The 21,631-nt window shown below is 31.0% G+C and overlaps 2 protein-coding genes and 1 pseudogene across 3 annotated transcripts; all 3 read right to left on the bottom strand.

Moving 5' to 3' along the window:
- Positions 1-5,459: 5,459 nt before the first annotated feature.
- LOC110664432 (ankyrin repeat-containing protein At5g02620-like) lies at positions 5,460-7,830 on the bottom strand. Its single transcript, XM_058149288.1, has 4 exons — positions 7,323-7,830; positions 7,001-7,150; positions 6,394-6,920; positions 5,460-6,265 (listed from the first exon to the last, which is right to left on the bottom strand). Exons 1-4 carry the CDS (start codon positions 7,807-7,809, stop codon positions 5,651-5,653), a joined length of 1,779 nt encoding a protein of 592 aa, XP_058005271.1. The 5' UTR covers positions 7,810-7,830; the 3' UTR covers positions 5,460-5,650.
- Positions 7,831-9,833: 2,003 nt separating this feature from the next.
- On the bottom strand, positions 9,834-11,969 carry LOC110664434 (ankyrin repeat-containing protein NPR4-like; annotated as a pseudogene).
- A 5,745-nt stretch (positions 11,970-17,714) lies between these two features.
- Positions 17,715-20,198, bottom strand: LOC110664448 (protein ACCELERATED CELL DEATH 6). 2 transcript variants are annotated; one of them, XM_021824144.2, is made up of 4 exons: positions 19,602-20,198; positions 19,284-19,433; positions 18,678-19,204; positions 17,715-18,552 (listed from the first exon to the last, which is right to left on the bottom strand). In XM_021824144.2, exons 1-4 carry the CDS (start codon positions 20,086-20,088, stop codon positions 17,938-17,940), a joined length of 1,779 nt encoding a protein of 592 aa, XP_021679836.2. In that variant the 5' UTR covers positions 20,089-20,198; the 3' UTR covers positions 17,715-17,937. The 2 variants fall into 2 exon arrangements, with proteins under 2 accessions (XP_021679836.2, XP_058004446.1); XM_058148463.1 differs by having other exon boundaries at positions 19,287-19,433; positions 19,602-20,188.
- Positions 20,199-21,631: the final 1,433 nt, after the last annotated feature.

Below are 21,631 nucleotides of genomic sequence, written 5' to 3'. Positions count from 1 at the left end.
TTAATCAAGAAAAATTATACTATTTTAATAACTTTTAAAAATATTAATATTATTCTCATTTTAATAATTATAACACTAAATTACATATATTTTTTAATTTTTTTATAAATTAAATTATTTTTAAATATATTTTAATTAAATATTTAAATTATTTAAAATTAATTTTTAAGTAATTTTATTAAATAATTAATTATTTATTTTTAAATCGATTTATAAGTTAAAAAATAAATTTTAAATCAACAGATAAAACTAAGAAGTGTATCTGAATACCTTAAAAATTACAAATTTCATTTAAAATCATGTCACGTTAATAGGATTATATGTATGTTATTAGATTAGCAATTTAATGATCGATTCTTTTCAATGTAATAAAAAAAATTAAAAATTTTAATAATTTCGTTAATTTTTAATTTTTTTAAACTAAAATTTAAAAAATAAAAGAAAATAATTAAATTATGCACGATTCACAATAGACTACGTTTTTGTAATTGTGCATTTAATTTAATTTTACATTTATTTTGCATAATTTATTTTTCTGGCACTTTTTTTTTCACTATGAATTTAAAAATTATTTTTGCTTTTTTTTTGAATTAAGTAAACTTTTTTTTTATTCCGAAAAATAAATCTAGCCAATATTAATTTTTAAAATTCGAAAATATTTCTTTTTCTCAGTAACACGTAAGACTATAAATATATTTATTATAAATTTTAATTGGAGAAGACAAAAATATCAAAACATATTTGGGCCAAAATATTTATAACTAACTAACTAACTAACTATCAAAACCTGCTTGTGTACTGCACGAGATTTTTATAATTTTAATTTTTATAAACAAAAACGTTAAAACAATCTAATTAAGAAATCATGTGAAACAAAATAAAAATATTCATCATAAGCAACATTACTTCTATTTTTAATAAAAAAAGCAACATAATAAATATTTTAAATTTGTGTCTCTTAAGAACAGATATGAGCCTTCCTCCTCAATATTAGCTTTTGTTTCTCCCTATTAGTGTGGTTTTCTTTTTAATATTTGAATATGCTATTTATTAATAAAAAAATACAGTGTTAATCGTTTATTTCTTTTGATCGGAGACTTTAAATCTTCAGGTATGGGTAATGTTCTCTTACAAATGAAGCATAATAGCGCGGCCTGTTTCTCTAATGATGTTTGATGGCTTAATATCTTCTATGGCCACAGAGATAACAAGTTCTTGAGAGGACAACATGGTAAAAGGTTTCTTTTTAATTGTCCAAAGTCAACAAGGATAAATTACTATTAAGAAGCTTTACCCATATCATTTTTGAACAGAGGATTTTAATTATTTGCATTTATTTCTCTTATTAAAATATTATGTTATACTTATCTTATTATTTTTATTAATGAATTGTTGAATTTTATAAAAAATAAAATAAAATAATTAATTAAATAATAAAAATTGAAAAATAATGGAAATAATAATACTTAAAAGAAAAAATAAAAATATTTAACATAATAGGTAACAACACCAAGGGACTGATTCAGCTGCTTGGTATATATTAGATTATAATTTTAATTTGGCCTAATTATAAACAAATTCAAACATTTGCATACAATTATGATTTAATATAAAAACTTTAAATTTTGATAAAAAAAAAAGTCTAAGTAATGTGCCATGTCATAAAAAATTCCTTCTTAATTAATTTTAAGCATTAGATAAAATTTCAATAAATGTTTTAATTTAACTTAAATTACTAAAATTGAAAACCTTAGATTAAATAGTAACTGCGCATAAATATTTAATTTTTTTATATGTGGACCTTTTAATTTTTATAAATAAAAAAAATAAGAATAATCAAATTAATAAAATATGTGAAAAGGGAAAAAAGCATAGATAAAAATATATGCATGGAATGTATGATATTAAAGAAAAAGCAATATCAATTCTTTCTTTGCTAAAAAATTAAAGAAAATAAACATTTTAAATAATAAATTTAATTATGAGGGCCATGATTTTTTTTTTTTCATTAATTGTTCAAGAAAATAATTATTTAACTCATAAAAATTAATGTAATAACTATTAATGATAAATTATAAATTGAATAAAATACTTAACATAAAAGAAATTGTATAAAAAAAATTCATGATAAAAATATTTACATATTGTGGGCTATTAGGACATTAAAGAAAGAGTAATATCACTTTTGTTCTGATAAAAAAATAAAAATAATAAAATAAAATTTTTAAATAACAAATTTAATTATGGAGACCATGATTTTTTTTTTTCAATAAAATGTTAAAGAAATTAATTGTCTAAATCATGAAAATTGAGGAAATATATCCTAAAGAAAGTGCAATACCACTTCTATTTTTAATTAAAAAAATAGAAAAATAATAAAATAAAACCTTTTAAATGATTAAATTTGTTTATGGAGCATGATCTTTTTTGCAACAAGTTGTTAAAGGAATTAATTATTTAAATTATGAAATTTGAGATAATAATAATAATTAAAAGAAAGAATATATATTTGTTCTTAAAAAAAATAAAGAAACAAATTTAAAAAATAAAATTTTAAAGAATAAAATTTTATTATTGAGCTTCTATAAAAAATCATTGTGAAATCCATATTCTTTTGCAATCAGTTAATTACTTAAATCAAGAAAATTGAGGCAGTAGTGACATTAATGATACTCCAAAGAAAAATAAAAAGAATTAAACATTTAACATAAGCTTCCTTCTATGTTTATTTTTAATTCATCTATGCTTTATTATTTTTATCATTTAATAAATCATTATTAATTAATTCCATAATAATTATTTATAAAATCAATTTTACTTCATTAAAAATAAAATAAGCATAGCATTTTTTTTTTATCTATGTCTTCAGTATTCGGTGATTCATTGGCTTGTCTATTTTCAGAGTCGAGCTATTGTCAGACCTATATAAAAGAAAACTCTCTCAGTGTGATTTTTTGCACTTATAAGACTCAAATTCAAATATTTGCTTAAGAAGAACCGAATCCCTTCTAAAAGATAATAAATACTAATTATAAAATATGTCAATTTCTCTATAAAAAAAATCACATATATATATATATATATTTGCATATTGCACAGATATTTTATTATTTATGTCACGTTTTAATCGAAATTTTTAAATTAATGATAATTTTGATTTAAAATATAATTATTTTTAATTTAAATATTTTATTTTTCATATACAACACAGGTAATTATATATAATTCATAAGCAAACATATGAATGTAATTATCGATACTAATATTTTTTAAAAGTTCAATTAGTAAAAATTAAAACTTTTAATCAATAGAAACATAAATTTTTTAACTATTATGATTCTTTAAGTATATAATAATAATAATAATAATAATAATAATAATAATAAGAAAGAGAATATTGTAAACACAACTATAATATTCCCTAAATAGTTGATCTATTATCTCATATGTAAAACTTTTAATTTATAATTAAAATTAATTTGATTAACAATATTACATTAATTTAAAGTTTATATTTAAATATTTTTGTTTATTATATAAAATGTATTCCTGAAATAATATATTTCTGCTAAAAAAACATTTTTATTGATTAAAGAACTTTTTAACATAAAAACATTTTATTAGTTATATAATGGGAATAATTTTCTTTCCGTAACATCAAACATAATTTAAAATTGAAATTCCAACATAGTATTTAATTTTTTTTTTTTTTTATATAGAGATGTCCGAATATATCATAATGAAGCTACCTATGGGGCTTTTTTTAATTATAATGATTATTTTTAATACTTTTTTGGTGGAAAGTATGAAATATGGACTTATATGCGAACACATTCGGAAGACATATTGAAATTATGATAAGTGAAATATATGTTAATAAAAACTTACTGTATAAATTATTGGATGTTTATAATTTTATATTTTTTTTATTAATTAGTATAGTTGTTGTTTTTTTGATATTTTAGTTTTGTAATTAATTTATTCTCTAATTAAAATAAAAAAGAAATTTTATTTATAATTAAAGATATATTGATCATGTGTTTACTATAAAATTCATTCTAATTAATATGTACATTTTATTTAATGAATGTCATAATTCATATGGGATATATTTTTTTTAATTATATATTCTTTTTAAATTTATTTTGTAAAATGGTAAGTACTTATTTTTACTTTTTTTTGAATATATGAATTTATTTGACTTGATTTAAGAGATAAATACATTACTTTCAATTAATAAAAATATTTTTAAAATAAAATTCAATTAAAAATAAATATAAAATATATTTTATGTAATAAATAAAGTATTTATTTATTATATATAATAAATATAAAATATATTTCTTTTTAAATATAACGTTTAAATCAATAGACTATTTTATTAATCAAATAAAGTTCAAGAATTATATTATAATTTAATTTTTTTTAAATTCAATTTAACCCTTTTACTAAAATTATATAATATATTTTTTTTAAATATAATTCAATATATAATAAAAGTTAATTCGAGTGAACCAACAAATAGTTAAACCCGTGGCGTAGAGCTAATTTCTATACAAATTTTACCTACAAAGTTAGATATATGAATTATAAAAATTTACTTATTGAGAGAGTTTTATCTGAATATTACTCTCGACTTGAGTGTGAGAATATCACGTATTTAAATTCGAAAAAACAAAAAGTTAGTTCGAGTGATACATAAATTTACTTTCTAATTTATCACTCAAGATTTATTTCCAATAAGATATGTATAATCAACCATAATTATAGTGGTAAAATAAAAATACGTTAACCAAAGAGTAATTAAATAATTTCAATTTAGTATGAAGAAACCCTAAAATATGAAATTAATCCTAAGGGAGGATATTCTCTAAATATGTTTTTGAAATATGCTTGATTGACATAGTTATATTATATACAATCGTGTTTTTAATAGATTTTCTATGTTCAGTTAGCAATATTTTAAGAGAAACTCAGTCAATCTTTTGAATCGCATTCATTTTTACAGGTTAAAGTTAGATGTGACATTATAGGTATTCTAAAAGTCAAGAATTAAGCGTGATAGCTATTATTATATTTAATATTTTTAGAGCTAGAATTCGGAAGACCAACACATTGACCATGCATTGGTCTTAAGTCATTTTATTTCACATGCGATTGAGTAATACTTGAAAGTTGTAATTCAGGGTACTACCATTAGGATCTTTCCCTTGCAAATGTGTAGGAAAATAAATTGAGATTGGGAGTCAGATTGTGGATGATATTTACTGAAATATTGTCGCATAGCTGTTAGTATTCATAGTGGTAATAGGAGATCTATATTAGAGAGGGGATTCTGTCAAAATTTCAATAGGAATTTTCATACAAAGAAAGATAGCTTGCATCAATCAACAAATGCCCATACTCAGTTGCTTTTCTCGTATGCAAGGATTTTCACCTAATTGCTTTTCAAGTATAAGTATCAACAATTCTAACAAATTCCAACGCTAATGTATGAAAACATCTTTCCCCTGATACTCCTCCAAGATATATGAAAATGTTCTCAAGTAAAACAAACTTATTTATTGCTGTGTGTTTCTTGCACACCTCACAGAAATGTGATCGTATCTCACATGAAACGTTATGGAGCCAGTGAGGACATTTTCTTTAGCTAAAATATTATTTCGTCGCTTTGTTTGTAGAAAATGCTAGGCCCAAATGTTGAAGAGACTATTGCAACCAAGAGAGGAAGCTGCAGAAGTGCAAATAACGTAACAGGTGCACAAGCTATTAGGCCAATTGGAATTGTGATCCATTTCACTCTATGAAACAAAACTAAGTGAAAGGCTGCAGTGAATGCTGTGAGCATGGAGGCTATTGAAAAGAACAATGTGATGAGATCGATGCTCAACCTCATTGGTAAGGCTTTGAGAAAATCTTCTTCAGAATAGCGCGATGTGAGTATTCCCAGAAACATTAGCAATGAGGTTGAGGAAGAAAAAAGTCCCAAGGCATCTGATACAGCGAAAATCATGAAAGATCTTTCTTTTAAATAAATGGGGATCCCTAGATCGCTATTGTTGCCACCTGGTACGGTAAAAGCTGCTGCAAACACAACTGTGACCACAAGTGCGGCAACCGTTGCGCATGATGTAGCAGTATCCTTCATCCATTTCTCACCTTTCTCAACTAGATCCTTGTGCTCCTCGGCAAAGACCGTCCTCGGACTTTTCCAATCTTTATTTTTCATATCCTTGTATGAAGGTTGGACAACCTTTTCCACTTCCTGCATAAAATTTCAGAAAGAAATGATGATTTAAAAAAAAAAAAGACGGGAGAAAATCTTGACTACTACTTTGCTGTTTGCAAGAGAAAATGCCATCTAAATAAGATTTAGATCGGAGAATTTATAACCTTGAACCATTGCAACTCCCTTTGCATTTGCAGAGCAGCACCAGATATCTTGTTTGATGGTTCCAACTTCCCTGCTAAATGCAACATGTTGTTGCCAAAGTCATCCACTAATGATGTAGCAAAAAGATTATGCGTACCCATTTGATATAGGAGATTGAATATTTTTTCTTGGCGATGTTTTACAGCAAGATGAAAAATATTTTGCCCATTCATATTCCGGAGCCACACCGTGCCAGGGTAGGATTTAATCACCTCGGTAACGAATTCTTGAATGCCCAATGTGGCAGCAATTCGTGTTGGAGGTCCTAATAGATCATCAGCTTCTGATACACTTCCTTTTAAAGCTTCAGAAATCAGGAGTCTGAGAAGCTCCATTGCTTGGCTATGCATCAATTTTGTTTTCTGTATGTGTTGTAGAAATTGAAATTGCAAGGATTCCTTTTGGTATTTATCAAAATTCCCACCTGGATTTTCAACATCTTCGCCTCGGTGGGCACTTTCTTCGTCTGCAGAAGTACCGTCAAAATCTGCATTGAAAAGGCCTAGTCAATGAGAGATCCAACTTGCACGTTGATATGAAAAAATAGATCAGGATTGCTAGACCAACAATGATAGAATAAGCGTTGGAAAAATCCAAGCCGACTTCCACTTGCAAATGCCTGAGGCTTTTCAACCAATGTGTCCAAAGCAGATACTCCTCGATGGTCTCTTCCGCGTGCTAATGTTGGATACAGCTCCAATAGATCAAGCGCGATGCCTGCTCAAGAAGAATGAATAGAAAATGGTTATCAGCAGAGCTAAATGTTTGCCACTGGACAAGCAGCTCAATAGTCGACTGCTTGCTTTGTAATACAGGAGATTAGTATTCATTTACAGAGAAAATCATGTCAAAGCAAATACATAACTAAGAAGGTGATATTTCACGTAACTATAAAAATCTGCAGTGATCAGCAAATTGAGAAGTCTGACACCATCTTTGTTAGCGAAAGGACTTGGATCCTCATCCTTGGTCGCTAACAGAAGATACTGAACTGTTTCCTTATGGGCATATGCAGCAGCACGATGAAGTGGGGTATCATTACTAGAGTCCCTTTCTTGAGGCAATCTAGGATTTTTTTTCACCAGCATTTTTGCAGCTTCTGTATTTCCAGCCACACAAGCATAGTGAAGAGGAGTATTGCCGTATTTATTTTTTATTCCAAGTTCATCTGCTGACATCCTATCTACAAGCTTCTTCACAAATTCAATGGAGTGACCGGCGCTAATTGAGACATGGAGAGCAGTCTCATGTAAGCCTAAGATTTTAGCAGTTAGAGCATTTGAATCACTATCAAAAATTCTCTTTGCAGTAATCCAATCGCCATGTAGTGCAGCATTATACAGTGGCAAGTAGCGGGTCGCACTGTTATCCGCCATCTCGTGCTCCCTGTAAAGAACAGAAATTAACTGAAAAAGAAACTAAATAATACATAAAGGAAGAAGATGATTGAATTAATATATAATGGCTTACACTTGCGTGAATCTTTAAGATTTGGAATCTTGATATTCTTGGAGTAAAATGAGAGAGAGTGGATCAGCATCTTTCTTTTATGGTTTTGAAGGAATACCTTCCTTCTTTATGCAAATCTATATATGCCAAGTACAAGTGGTCTTCTTCTTAAGTAAAGATTGATCAAGTTCAAGATCTAAATTAAAAGTAAAATGAATTAATACACTAGAGTAATTATCAAAATTTCTCTTTGCAGGAATCCAATGCCATGTCACGCAGCTTTGTAAATGGGGAAGTAGCTGTTTTCATTCCCATCCTCCATTTCTTGTTCTCAGTAAAGAACAGAAACTGAAAAAAGAAAAAAAAAATACAGAAAGGAAGAAGAAATAGTGATGGCATAACTTTTTTAATTTTTTCATAACGGAGAGATGAATATCTATGAGAAATTTTTATTTAACTCGGTTTACCATGTACTTAAAACACAAATATATGAGAGCCACCTATTTAATAGATAATCCCATCATACATTCTATGTTTTGGATTCACGTAGACTCGGTCTAATTAAGAAAAATCCAATAACTATTTACTTCTTAAGTGAGTATATTAATTAAATGAAATTCTTGCTTACACCTTGTTCACCATGAACCATATAATTATATGGGACTTATACCCATTAATTAACTAGTCTTCATATTTTAATTTTGCTAACAAATTCATCCCTCATGTAAACAGTCCTAATGACAGATTAATTGCCGTTATTAACCTTTTCACTCTGAAATTTTTTTATTTTCTTTTTGAAAAATTAGAAAATTTTGGTTTGAAAATGTTTGTTTAAATAATATTTTCTTAAAAAAAATTCTTTTTTAATGTAAATTTTTGAAATTTCACATACATTTTAGATCTTTGACTTTTTTTTGAAGTTAAAATATTTTTAATAAATATCTATTTATTTGTGGAAATTGATTTAAATTTAAAATAATTAATTTTATAATTTATATATTTTTATTTCATGAAGAAAGGAGGAGAAAAATTAAATTTGAGACCCACTAATAGATTAATTGCCATTGTTTCAATCTTTGATGTTTAAATATCTCTGCAGTTTTTTTTTTTTTTACACCACAAAAAAATAGGACTTTCTAGTATGACCGTCATAGCTCCTTAGACTCGAGGCCCGAGGTCACCGGTTGATATCCTTAATTTAACTCAACCTTATAAGAAAGAATCTATTATCGAACTTAAGATGACACCGAGTAATAAGAACCATTAAACAACCTACTACCGCCAGCTTCTATTACACTACTAAGTAAAGACAATATTTGACTATCATATTGGATGGGACAAAATCAACTCAATAAGTTAACCACTAGACTGTTTCTTTGCTTAGCATATATGTTTAGTGGACATCTCATATTACCTTTAAAATTGGTGTGCTAAAAGGGTATACTTTGTTACCAATGAGCTTTGGGTTGTGAGACCTTCAATTTGAGCCCAGTCATATATATATATATATATATATATATATATATAATACTTTGTTTACAATAAATTTTTAAATTTAAAAGATTACACTTTTTATAATAAAAATCCATTACATATGAGAGCAACTGACATATGCTAATTGTCAGGCTTTTGAATTTGATAACTTCGTTGAGTTGAAACATGCTGCTGCAATTTTTTTTTTCTTTCGTTACCTTTAATTTTGGTTGCTAAAATATGTTAGACAATACCATACTTCTTGTTGGGTTGTCTTTTTGTAAGTAGAGAATGCTATGTCTGCTCATGTTTGCTGAAACTATTCCATGGTACAAAGATTTTGTAGAGGAATAAAACAGAGGAAAATATTCTCAGGTACAACAAACTCATATATTGCTGTTTGTTTCCTGCATACCTCACAGAAATGTGATTATATCTCATATGAAACATTTTGAAGCAAGCAGGACACTTTCTTTGGCTAAAAGATTTTTTCCTCACTTTCTTTGTGGAAAATGCTAGGCCCAAATGTTGAAGAGACTATTTCAACCAAGAGAGGAAACTACAGTAGTGCAAATAAGGTAACAGGTGCAGAAGCTATTAGGCCAATTGGAATTGTGATCCATTTCACTCTATGAAACAAAACCAAGTGAAAGGCAGCAGTGAATGCTGTGAGCATGGAGGCTATTGAAAAGAATAATGTGATGAGGCCGATGCTCAACCTCATTGGCAAGGCCTTGAGAAAATCTTCTTCAGAATAACAGGATGTGAGAATTCCCAAAAACATTAACAATGAGGTTGAGGAAGAAAAAAGTCCCAAGGCATCTAATACCGCAAAAATCATGAAAGATGTTTCTTTTAAATAAACAGGGATCCCTAGATCGCTATTGTTGCCACCTGGTACAGTGAAAGCTGCTGCAAACACAACTGTGACCACAAGTGCAGCTACTGTTGCGCATGATGAAGCTGTATCCTTCATCCATTTCTCACCTTTCTCAACTAGATTCTCGTGCTCCCCAGTAAAAACCTGCCTTGGACTTTTCCTATCTTTATTTTGCATTTCCTTGTATGAAAGTTGGACAACCTTTTCCACTTCCCGTACAAAATTTCAGAAAGAAATGATAATGAATAAAGACAGACAGGACAAAATCTTGAATATTAATTTTGCTGTTTGCAAGAGGAAATTCCATCTAAATGAGATTTAGATGGGAGAATATATAACCTTGAACCATTGCAGTCCCCTTTGCATTTGCAAAGCGGCACCAGAAATCTTGCTTGATGGTTCTAACTTCCCTGCCAAATGCAACATGTTTTTGCCCGAGTTATCCACTAATATGTAGCAAAAAGTTTTTGCGTACCCATTTGATACGGGAGAATTAATATTTTTTCTTGGTGATGTTTTAGAGCAAGATGAAAAATTCTTTCACCTTTCTCATTTATGATCCACACCATACAAGGGTGGGACTTAAGCCCCTCGGTAACGAATTCTTGAATGCCCAATGTGGCAGCAATTAGTGTTGGAGATCCTAATAGGTCTCTAGCTTCTAATACATTCCTTTTTATAGCTTCAGAAATCAAGAGTCTGAGAAGCTCCATTGCTTGCTCATGCATCAATATTATTTTCTGTATGTGTTGTGAAAATGAAATTGCATAGACTCCTTTTGATATTCATCAAAATTCCCACCTGGATTTTCCACATCTTTGCCTCGATGGACACTTTCTTTGTCTGCAGAGGTGTCTGCAAAATCTGCATTGAAAATGCCTAGTCAATGAGAGATCGAACTTCTATGTAGATAGAAGAAATATATCAGAATTTTTAGACCAACACAATAGAATAAGCGTTGGAAAAATCCAAGCCGACTTTCACTTGCGAATGCCTGAGGCTTTTCAGCCAGTATGTCCAAAGAAGAATCTCCTCTATAGTCTCTTCTGCGTGCTAAAGCAGGATAGCGCTTCAATAGATCAAGTGCGACGCCTGCTCAAGGAGTAGAAATGGTTATCAACAGACCTAAATGTTTGCCACTGGACAAGTAGCTCAATAGTTGAGTTCTTGCTCTGTTGTACTGGAGTTAGTATTCAATTACAGAGAAAAATCAAGTCAAAGCAAATACATAATTAATAAGTGATATTACACATAAATATAAAAATCTGCAATGATCAGAAAATTGATGAGTCCAACACCATCTTTCTCAGTGAGAAGACTCGGATCAGTTACTGGCAGAAGATACTGAACTGTTTCCTTATGGGCATTTTGAGCAGCACGATGAAGTGGGGTGTGATTAGGAGGGTTCCTTGCTTGAGGCAAATTTGGATTTTTCTTCACCAGCATCATTGCAGCTTCTGTATTTCCTGCTATACCAGCTTAGTGAAGAGGAGTATCGCCGTCTCTATTTTTTATTCCAAGTGCATCTGCTGACATTCTGTCTACATGCTCCTGCACAAATTCAATGGAATGACCGGCGCCAATCGAAACATGGAGAGCAGTCTCTTGTAAGGCTGAAATATTAGCTGTTAGAGAGTTTGAATCACTATCAAATATTCTCTTCGCAGTAATCCAATCGCCATGTATCGCAGCTTTGTATAGTGGAAAGTAGAGGTTTACATTCTCATCCTCCATCTCTTGCGTTCCCTGAAAAGAATAGAAATTAACTGAAAAAGAAAAAAAAAATACTGCAAGGAAGAAGATGATTAAATTACTATATGGTGGCTTGCACTTTCGTGAATCTTTACGGCTAACAAGAAAGAAGTTTTTTTTGTTGACAAGAAATGTTGGAATCTCTATATTCTTGGAGTAAAATGAGAGAATGTAGATCAGCATCTTTCTTTTATGTTTTTTTAACTCTTTTCTAATCTTATTTTGAGTTGGACTCAACAATTCTCCACCTCCAAATAAAATAGAATCAGCCTAAAAGAAAATTTCCAATTGAGTGCTTCTTTGCACTCTTGAATATCGTCCCTTATTTAACATGCACACTTCTTATTAATGTGCTGACATTATATCAACAAGCTTCTGCACAAATTCAATGACATGGAGAACAGTCTCTTGTAAGCCTAAAATTTTAGCACTTGGAGCATTTGAATCACTATCAAAAATTCTGTTTGCAGTAATCCAATCGCCATGTAGTGCTGCTTTGTACTGTGACAAGTAGCAGTTTTCATTCTCATCCTCCATCTCTTGCACTCCCTGTAAAGAATAGAAATTAACTGAAAAAGAAAAGAAAAGTACAGAAAGGAAGAGATTGATTAAATTAATAAAGAGATTGATTAAATTAATATTGGCTTGGCTTACACTTGAAATCTTTAAGGTTAACAGGGAAAGAAATGTTATTTATTGACAGGAATACTGGAATATTTATAATCTTGGTGTAAAATGAGAGGAAGTGGATCAGTATCTTCATTTTTTGTTTTTGAAGCAATACTTTCCCTCTTTATGCAAAAATATTATTCTAAGTACAACAGGTCTTCTTCTTACGCAACAATTGATCAAGTTCAATATACAGATTTAAAGGAAAATAAATTAATACGCTAGAGTAATTATAAAAAAATTATTTTTGCAGGAATCCAATGGATTTAATGCAGCTTTGCATTCCTATCCTCCATTTCTTGCTACCTGTTAAAAAATAAATAAACAAAAAAGCTTAATGCTCAATTTCACTCCTGTATGTATTGTGATGTTTGATTGTCTAAATTATCTCATAAGTTTCAATTGAAACTTAATTTAACCAAAAATTCACGAAACTAGACTCCTTAATTTTTGAACTAAATCAAGAAATTTAAGTCCAAAAGCACGAAATAAAACTTCTTGATATTTTGTGTAAATCATGAAATTAAGAAATTTAACTTAGAAATTTTAATTTTTAGGTTAAATTGAGTTTAAATTGAAACTTTTAAATTCATTTAAATAAAAAGTTAAAAAATATGCTAAATTAAATTTTCCTAATAAGTTCCTAGTGAAATTAAATATTTAGTGCATTCAAATTTTAGTTTATTTAACTTAATTTTCTCAATTATTAATTTAGTTTAATTTAATTTTTTAAAATTTCATTTTATGAATATCTGGAGTATGGAATTTATAAGTAAATACAAAGGCTCTGATACCATACAGAGAATATAGATCAGACTTAACACAACCCAAAAGCTAGTTTAAGAGAAGAAGAATTACTCAAGCCTTATAAAAACCTTATTTATTCATATAAAAAAGTAAAGAAATGAATCATAATTTTTTTTTTATTAATAATTAAAATATCATTTTTTTTAACTATGGTATATATTAATTTATTCCACAACTAAAATATCTTAATTTTTTTTAGTATGATATTTGGAAGCAGAATTTATTTTTATAAAGAAAATAATTACAATCATAGTAATTCCTCAAAAAATCTAAAAGGTTGTGGAAATGTGACTGGAAAGTAGGCCTAAATGGCCTACCTTAGTAAGTCAGCCCAATTGGCTGATGGGTCGGTTCTACCCACTACCCAGACCCAAACAGGATTAACATACTGTACTGAGATAACCCTGTGTCGACTCCAAACCCACACTACACCCACTTCTGTCTTCTGGTTCAAAGCAAGTACTTACCTCATCTTTCTTCCTTTCTAGTTTCCATTCGTCTATCTCTGTTTGTTCAGTTGATTTACTGCACAAGAAAAGAGAAAGCATGATAATGGGAAATATACAAATTAATACTATAAATTATAACAATGGTTCAAAGGAAGATGAAAATGAAAAATGACTAAAGGAGCTGTAACGAGAAGATCAAAATGAATGAAAATTATGAAGTGAAGAAGCTTCTATTTTTAACAATACTTGGTTTGCAATTTATAGAAAAGAGAAGACTCTGCCATTGTCTGCCCAGCAAGAGTTCAGCTATAGCAAGGAAATGAAATTCTTGCAACTACTTCAATTGCTTTACACAGCACAGGGATAACTGACATTTTATATCATCAATCGTGCTTTTATAATTTTACCACATATTCAAAGTTCAAACCCAATTCAACACCTCCAATGGCTGCTCATTTCCTGAAAATCTGATCTTTCCAGGACCTTCCACCTCCAACTTTATCTCACTCTCTCTCATTCCCATCTACCCAGTCACAAAAATTAAGAATATTATGCACTGCTATAGCTCCCAATTATATTTCCTAGAGTGCTTTGGCAAATTGGCCATTTTTCTCTCCTTGCCGGGTGAGTAGACGATCACTGTTACTACCTCTGTCACTTCGTTCAAGATAAGTGTTCTTTTGTTTTGTGTGTTGAATTTAGTGAATTCATTCGTTTGAAAATGTAAATTTATCCTTGTATAATAATTGCCATTGTTTCTGTCTTTGAAGTTTGAATGTCTATAGTTGAATAAATAATTTTTTTTTAGCTTAGTTTGGAAGTGTGGTGCTTACGTTTTTCCCAAACTACAATATGTCTCTCCAAGATCTTTATCTTCCTACAAGCCTGAAGGTGCAAGTCCAAATAGTTAATTTAGAACAAACAGTGTCTTTCATGACAGCAACTCCTCATTGCCAGATTGATTCCAGGATCATGTTGTTGATCTTTCACAACCAGAAGTCTCTTTTGATACTCTGTTTGTTCTTGCTGACACAGAGATAACATCTACCATTATACAGATTCCCAGGAAACTGGCCAGAGATGAGTTAGTAAAGCTCATTTCCATGGAATGTCTTACTAATTATGAAAAGCTGCACAATAATTCCCATCCTATCCAAGCCATGGATCCTTCTTTCCACAAACAACCAAATGGAATTATCAAAACAGTTTTCAAGTCCCTTAAAGGTTCTTCACAGACTCTAAAGATCTTTCATTCTTGTATGACCTCCCCTGTCACCGGAAAAAGAGAAAAAATTCTAGTGCATTCATTCAGACCTGATGGTGATCCTATTTATACTGATAAGATTAAAGGACATTTCATATGGGATGCCCCTGGATTCGGTACGTGCGAATCCAGGCTGTGACTATGAAGATTAGGATTAGGAAGATGACTTCTACTGCCACCATAAAAAAGAAGGATAAGAAGGACATTGATAAGGTTTTGGTAATGGAAAAGATTATTTTTTTGTAAAAGTCTAGATTTATCACAAGGTCAATTACATCCGGTGGAAAACTCTTAGGAGTAGGAATAAGACACAGTAATTTCGGAGCCAGATGGCTTTTTGGAGAAACTTTCCATAAAAATGAGTAGTATAGGCTAGACAGAGAAAATAAGTTGTATGACTTGCGGTCTCTAGAGAAGATCACAGATGAGGTTGTGATCTTTTTTGATATGATAGCCTATGTATTTGTATTTGGAAAAAGTTGATTAACTATGGATTGAATATCAGCATAGAGTTTGTTGACTTGGGCTGACAAGCTGTTAATCTTAGTCTCGGTAAGCTGGGCTTGTACGACTACTAAATCAATCTTTAAGTCAATCTTCTATAAGAAAGTATTCTGAGACTTTGCTTTCTTAATTTGCTAGTTCAAAACTTCTTTAGCCACTTTAATTAATTTACATAAATAAAATATTTGTTAATTTAAACTATAAAACATATTAACCAAAAACACCAAAATAATTTAATTTATGTTTACTTTTTTACACTTATGGTATAAATATTTTTTTGCTATCAAAAGAAAATTATATCAAATTTGGTTGTGCAATTTATTTAAATCAATATATACAAAAATAACAAAAAGTTATATTTCACCTAGTCAATTAACATTATTTAAAGGCTAAATTCATCTTCAGATATTTGAATTATTGTATTTTTTACATAACATATACACACGTACCTTTTTTTTTACTCAATAAAAATATGCCATTCAACAAAAATTTGCACATGACCCTAAAAGTTTGAGCCGGCAATGTCTGCCAGATGAACAGTAAACATATGAGCCGGCACCTCTATGTGTGAAAGATGGTTTTGGGTTAAAAAAACAAGTTTGGGAGGAAAAATCTCACCCTCTCAAATTATTCTTCAAAGAATCCGAGCATTTGCAACCCTATATACTTATCCAAGAGAGCAATTTTTGAGAGACCATCTCCTTGCCTCGTACTCGCACCACCCGACTCTTGTTGGTTCTCTTCACTTTGCCCATACACCACCACAGGCCCACAGCTCCATTCAAGTGTTCATGGCTCTCCTTTTGTCCCCATCAGTATCCTATCCATGTGGTATTAGACCCATTTCGTCAGCTCATCCCTGAATGCCTAAATCTCCATAGTTGCTTGTTCACCAATTTCCCACTATGTTTGGGAAGGGGGGAAGGAAAATAAAAGAGGGAAGGAAAATAAAAATAGGAAAGTAAGGAATGAAAATAAAAATTATTTTCTTTCCCCTTGTTTGGATTGGGGGAGGAAAATATTAGAGGAAAAGTTAGTTTTATGAATAGTAAAATTACAACTTTACCCTTAAATTAAAAAAAAAATTAAGTATAGGGATATTTTTGTACTTTTAAACATTTTTCTCCTATATTCCCCTCATTTTGGAGAGAAAGGAGAAAAAGACAAAATATTTTTATTTTCCCTCCAATATTTTCCCTCTTCCTTTATTTTCTACTCAATCCAAACTAAAGAATGGAAAATAAATTTATTTTCCCCTCACATTTTCTTTTCCCTCTTACTTTCCTCCCTTCCCAAACATACTAATCTCAACACTCATTGGGAGAGGAAGAGTAGTTTCAGTGAATGCTAGAGTTTAGAAAGATCGCAGCTGCCTTCAGAATGGAAGAGTGTGATTGGATTAAAAGTTTTGGTGGAAGAGTGTTTAGGTCTCCTACTTTGGTTGAGGACATGGACAAGGGCATTCTTCTTTGCAATTGCTAGTAATCTTCCTTTTCTTTTTCCTTGCATTTATTTCATTCCTTCATGCTGTTTGACAAAAAAGCAAAAATGCAATAGATCAAGTGTTATTTGGTCTTATTTAAATATTAATTTTGAAGAAAATTGTTTTTTAAATAGTAATTAAGAAGTATTAAGAAAAATTAAATTTAATGTTAAAATTTTGGTTTATTCGACCAATTTTTTCAGTATTTTAATTTGGTTCAATTTGGCCTATTAAATTTTATTTTATTTTATTTAATTTTTCTGATTTTCAGATGAATTGAATTGAATCAACAGACAACTCAGCCCATTGAAAATACCATACTTCTTGTTGTTGGATTGTCTTTACGGAAGCAGCGAATGCTATGGCTTTGCTGAAAAATCTAGATGTTTAAATTCATCTTCTGTTATATAAGCTTTGTGAATGCGCTGTTGATAATTGTCGGAAAATTAAAACACAGGGAGAAATAGATTTGCAGAGTATGAACCTCAAAAACAGAGAGAAGAAACAACACATAAAATATCTTGAATAACAAAACACAAGAGAAGCTAAAATGAAGAGAAAACACAAATTTCAGTAATAAAACAGAGGAATACAATTACAAAGATTAGGTAAAAATATAAATAATTCTAACAAACTCCAACACTAAACCAAAATATAAGAAAATTTTCTGAGTACAACAAACTTATTTATTACTGTTTATTTCTTGCACATCTCACAGAATGTGATCATATCTCACATGAAACGTTATGAAGCCAGTGAGGACATTTTCTATAGCTAAAATATGATTTCCTCACTTTGTATGTAGAAAATGCTAGGCCCAAATGTTGAAGAAACTATTTCAACCAAGAGAGGAAACTGCAGTAGTGCAAATAAAGTAACAGGTGCACAAGCTGTTAGGCCAATTGGAATTGTGATCCATTTCACTCTATGAAACAAAACCAAGTGAAAGGCTGCTGTGAATGCTACAAGCATGGAGGCTATTGAAAAGAATAATGTGATAAGACCGATGCTCAACCTCATTGGCAAGGCCTTGAGAAAATCTTCTTCAGAATAGCGTGATGTGAGTATTCCCAGAAACATAAGCAATGAGGTTGAGGAAGAAAAAAGTCCCAAGGCATCTGATACAGCAAAAATCATGAAAGATGTTTCTTTTAAATAAATGGGGATCCCTTGTTCGCTATTGGTGCCGCCTGGTACAGTGAAAGCTGCTGCAAACACAACTGTGACCACAAGTGCAGCGACTGTTGCGCATGATGAAGCTGTATCCTTCATCCATTTCTCACCTTTCCCAACTAGATCCTTGTGTTCCTCAGTGAAAACCTCCCTCGGAATTTTTCCATCTTTATTTTTTATTTCCTTGTATGATGGCTGGACAACCTTTTCCACTTCCTGTATAAATGTCAGAAAGAAATGATGATGAATAAAGACATGCAGGACAAAATATTGAATAATACTTTTGCTGTTTGCATAAGGAAATGCCATCTAAATAAGATTTAGATTGGAGAGTTTATCACCTTGAACCATTGCAGCTCCCTTTGCATTTGCAAAGCAGCGCCAGAAATCTTCTTTGACGGTTCCAACATCCCTGCTAAATGCAACATGCTGTTGCGCTGTTTATCAATGAATGTTGTAGTAAAAAGCTTATGCGTACCCATTTGATACAGGAGATTGAATATTTTTTCTTGGCGATGTTTTACAGCAAGAAGAAAAATATTTTGCCCATCCCTATTCCGGAGCCACACTATATAAGGGTAGGACTTAATCACCTCGGTGACGAATTCTTGAATGCCCAATGTGGCAGCAATACCTGTTGGAGATGCTAATAGATTATCAGCTTCTAATACACTCCCTTCTATAGCTTCAGAAATCAAAAGTCTGAGTAGCTCCATTGCTTGCTTATGCAATAAATTTTTTTTCTGTATGTGTTGCAGAAATTGAAAGTGCATGGATTCCTTTTGGTATTCTTCAAAATGCCCGCCTGGATTTTCCACATCTTTTCCTTGATGGACGCTTTCTTTGTCTGCAGAAGTACATGCAAAATCTGCATTGAAAAGACATGGTCAACGAGAGATCCAACTTTCATGTAGATAAAAGAAATAGATCAGGAATGCTAGTCCAACAACGATAGAATAAGCGTTGGAAAAATCCAAGCCGACTTCCACTTGCGAATGCCTGAGGCTTTCCGGCCAATCTGTCTAAAGCAGAAACTCCTTGGCCGTCTCTTCTGCGTGCCAATGCAGGATAGAGCTTCAATAGATCAAGCGCGATGCCTGCTCATGAAGAATGAGTAGAAAACGGTTATCAACAGAGCTAAATGTGTTTGCGGCTGTTCAAGTAGCTCAATAGTCGAGTGCATGCTTTGTATTTAGCATTCAATTACAAAGAAAAATCAGGTCAAAGCAAATACATAATTAAACAAAGGTGATAATGCACATAACTATAAAAATCTGCAGTGATCAGCAAATTGAGGAGTTTGACACCATCTTTGTCAGCGAAAGGACTTGGATCCTCATCCTGAGTTACTGACAGAAGATACTGAACTGTTTCCTTACGGGCATGTACGGCAGCAAGATGAAGCGGTGTATCATTAACAGAGTTCCTTTCTTGAGTCAATCTTGGATTTTTTTTCACCAACACCTTTGCAGCTTCTGTATTTCCAGCTACACCAGCTGCGTGAAGAGGAGTTTGGCCGAATTTATTTTTTATTCCGAGTTCATCTGCTGGCATTCTATCTACAAGCTTCTCCACAAATTCAATGGAGTGACCGGCGCAAATTGAGACATGGAGAGCAGTTTCTTCTATGGGTGAAATATTAGCAGTTAAAGCATTTGAATCACTATCAAAAATTCTCTTTGCAGTATCCCAATCTCCATGTAGTGCAGCTTTGTACAGTGGCAAGCAGTGCCTTACATTCTCATCCATCATCTCTTGCACTCCTCGCAAAGAACAGAAATTAACTGAATATATATATATATACACACACACACACACAGAAAGGAAGAAGATGATTGAATTAATATATAGAGGCTTACACTTCCGTGAATCTTTAAGGTCAACAGGGAAAGAAATTTTATTTGTTGACAAGAAATGTTGAAATCTTTATATTCTTGGAGTAAAATGGGAGAAAGTGGATCAACATCTTTCTTTTACGCTTTTGAAGCATTGCATTATACTAAGTACGACAGGAATTAATACCCTAGAGTAATTTATGATTTTGCAAGAATCTTTTCATGAAATAACTCATAAAATCAAGGCACACAAAATTTAAATTGGTTGGGTAAAAGCTTGTTACCTCCACAAACAATTCAATGTTGAAAGGAAAAATTATTATAATAGACACTAATTTGAATATTCTCCAGACTTGCGTCACTTCACTGCACCTAATATGAACATGCAATGCCTAAAAAAAAAATCCTTGTAACATCCTCCCGATAACAACTCCGTACATTCTACTATTCCGGTGACCGGTGTCGGTCCGGACAGCTAGAACGTCCGGAAAAATAATTAAACTTAAGTGAGGGACCATAATTAACTCAAATATTAATAAGAAACACTTAGTAAAAATTTTAAAAATAAAATACAACCAAGTCAAATGAGCCGGTGCCCAAGCGATGGGTAACCGGAGGGAAGTTGCGGTTCTCGCAACGAGGAGCCCTAGACCCGAGGGAAAAATTATAAAATAATTTTTGAAACTCCAAAAAAGGGTTATTGAGGTTCCCATGGCATTAGAATGCCAAGAAAATACTTAAAAAAATTTTTCAATCGGTACAGACAATTTTGACCCGTTAAGTCAAACGGAGGGCATTTTGGTCATTTCGCCTTCAGAGGTGATTTTTGGCCGACTTGTCCAGTTGAGTAAATAATTAATATGACATAAAATATGAATAAACATTACTAGAAATTAAATTGAAAATGAGTAGTGGAGGAAAGAAAAGAAATTGAGGAAAAAGGGCTATTTATGACATCATGGTGATGTCATTTATAATTACCAACCAATCACAATTGAGCTATCCTTTGACTAACAAATAAAAGAGACTAAACAAGACCAAAATAACAAAATTGCAGCAGCCCTCTCCCTCCCCAAAAAGCCAGCCGAAACCTAACTCCATGGCCACCCTCCATTGAAGCTTTTTCAAGCTTTAGATTTCCATCACTTCCACCATATTTCTCTAACCTCTCTTCATTAAAACTTTACCCCACATCTTAAACAAGCTTTTGGCAGCCTAGAAAGTGAAGGAAAGTGAAGTTTTGAGTGAGGAAAAATCTGCCCTAATCAAGGTTAGTGCATTAGACACTTAAAACTTCTTATTTTCATGAATTGTAACTTGTATTGAGTGAGAATTGCAACTAAAATGAACAAGAATTATGTGTATACATACTATGAATTTTTGGCAGCCCTTGTGAAGGAATTATTTTAATTGTTTTGATGGGCTTAAAGTGGGCTATAGATCAAGTTTAAACCATGTGT

This window comes from Hevea brasiliensis, chromosome 6, assembly GCF_030052815.1.
Source record: "Hevea brasiliensis isolate MT/VB/25A 57/8 chromosome 6, ASM3005281v1, whole genome shotgun sequence".
Taxonomy (NCBI): Eukaryota; Viridiplantae; Streptophyta; class Magnoliopsida; order Malpighiales; family Euphorbiaceae; genus Hevea; species Hevea brasiliensis.
This window is presented reverse-complemented; position numbering and strand designations above follow the sequence as displayed.

Coding starts and splice junctions, on each gene's coding strand:
- LOC110664432 (XM_058149288.1), bottom strand. CDS start 7,809: ATGGCGGATAACAGTGCGACCCGCTACTTGCCACTGTATAATGCTGCA. Junction 7,151..7,322: donor GATCACTGCAGATTTTTATA/GTTACGTGAAAT, acceptor CTTCTTGAGCAG/GCATCGCGCTTGATCTATTG. Junction 6,921..7,000: donor CCAACGCTTATTCTATCATT/GTTGGTCTAGCA, acceptor TTTTCAATGCAG/ATTTTGACGGTACTTCTGCA.
- LOC110664448 (XM_021824144.2), bottom strand. CDS start 20,088: ATGATGGATGAGAATGTAAGGCACTGCTTGCCACTGTACAAAGCTGCA. Junction 19,434..19,601: donor GATCACTGCAGATTTTTATA/GTTATGTGCATT, acceptor CTTCATGAGCAG/GCATCGCGCTTGATCTATTG. Junction 18,553..18,677: donor GGGAGCTGCAATGGTTCAAG/GTGATAAACTCT, acceptor ACATTTATACAG/GAAGTGGAAAAGGTTGTCCA.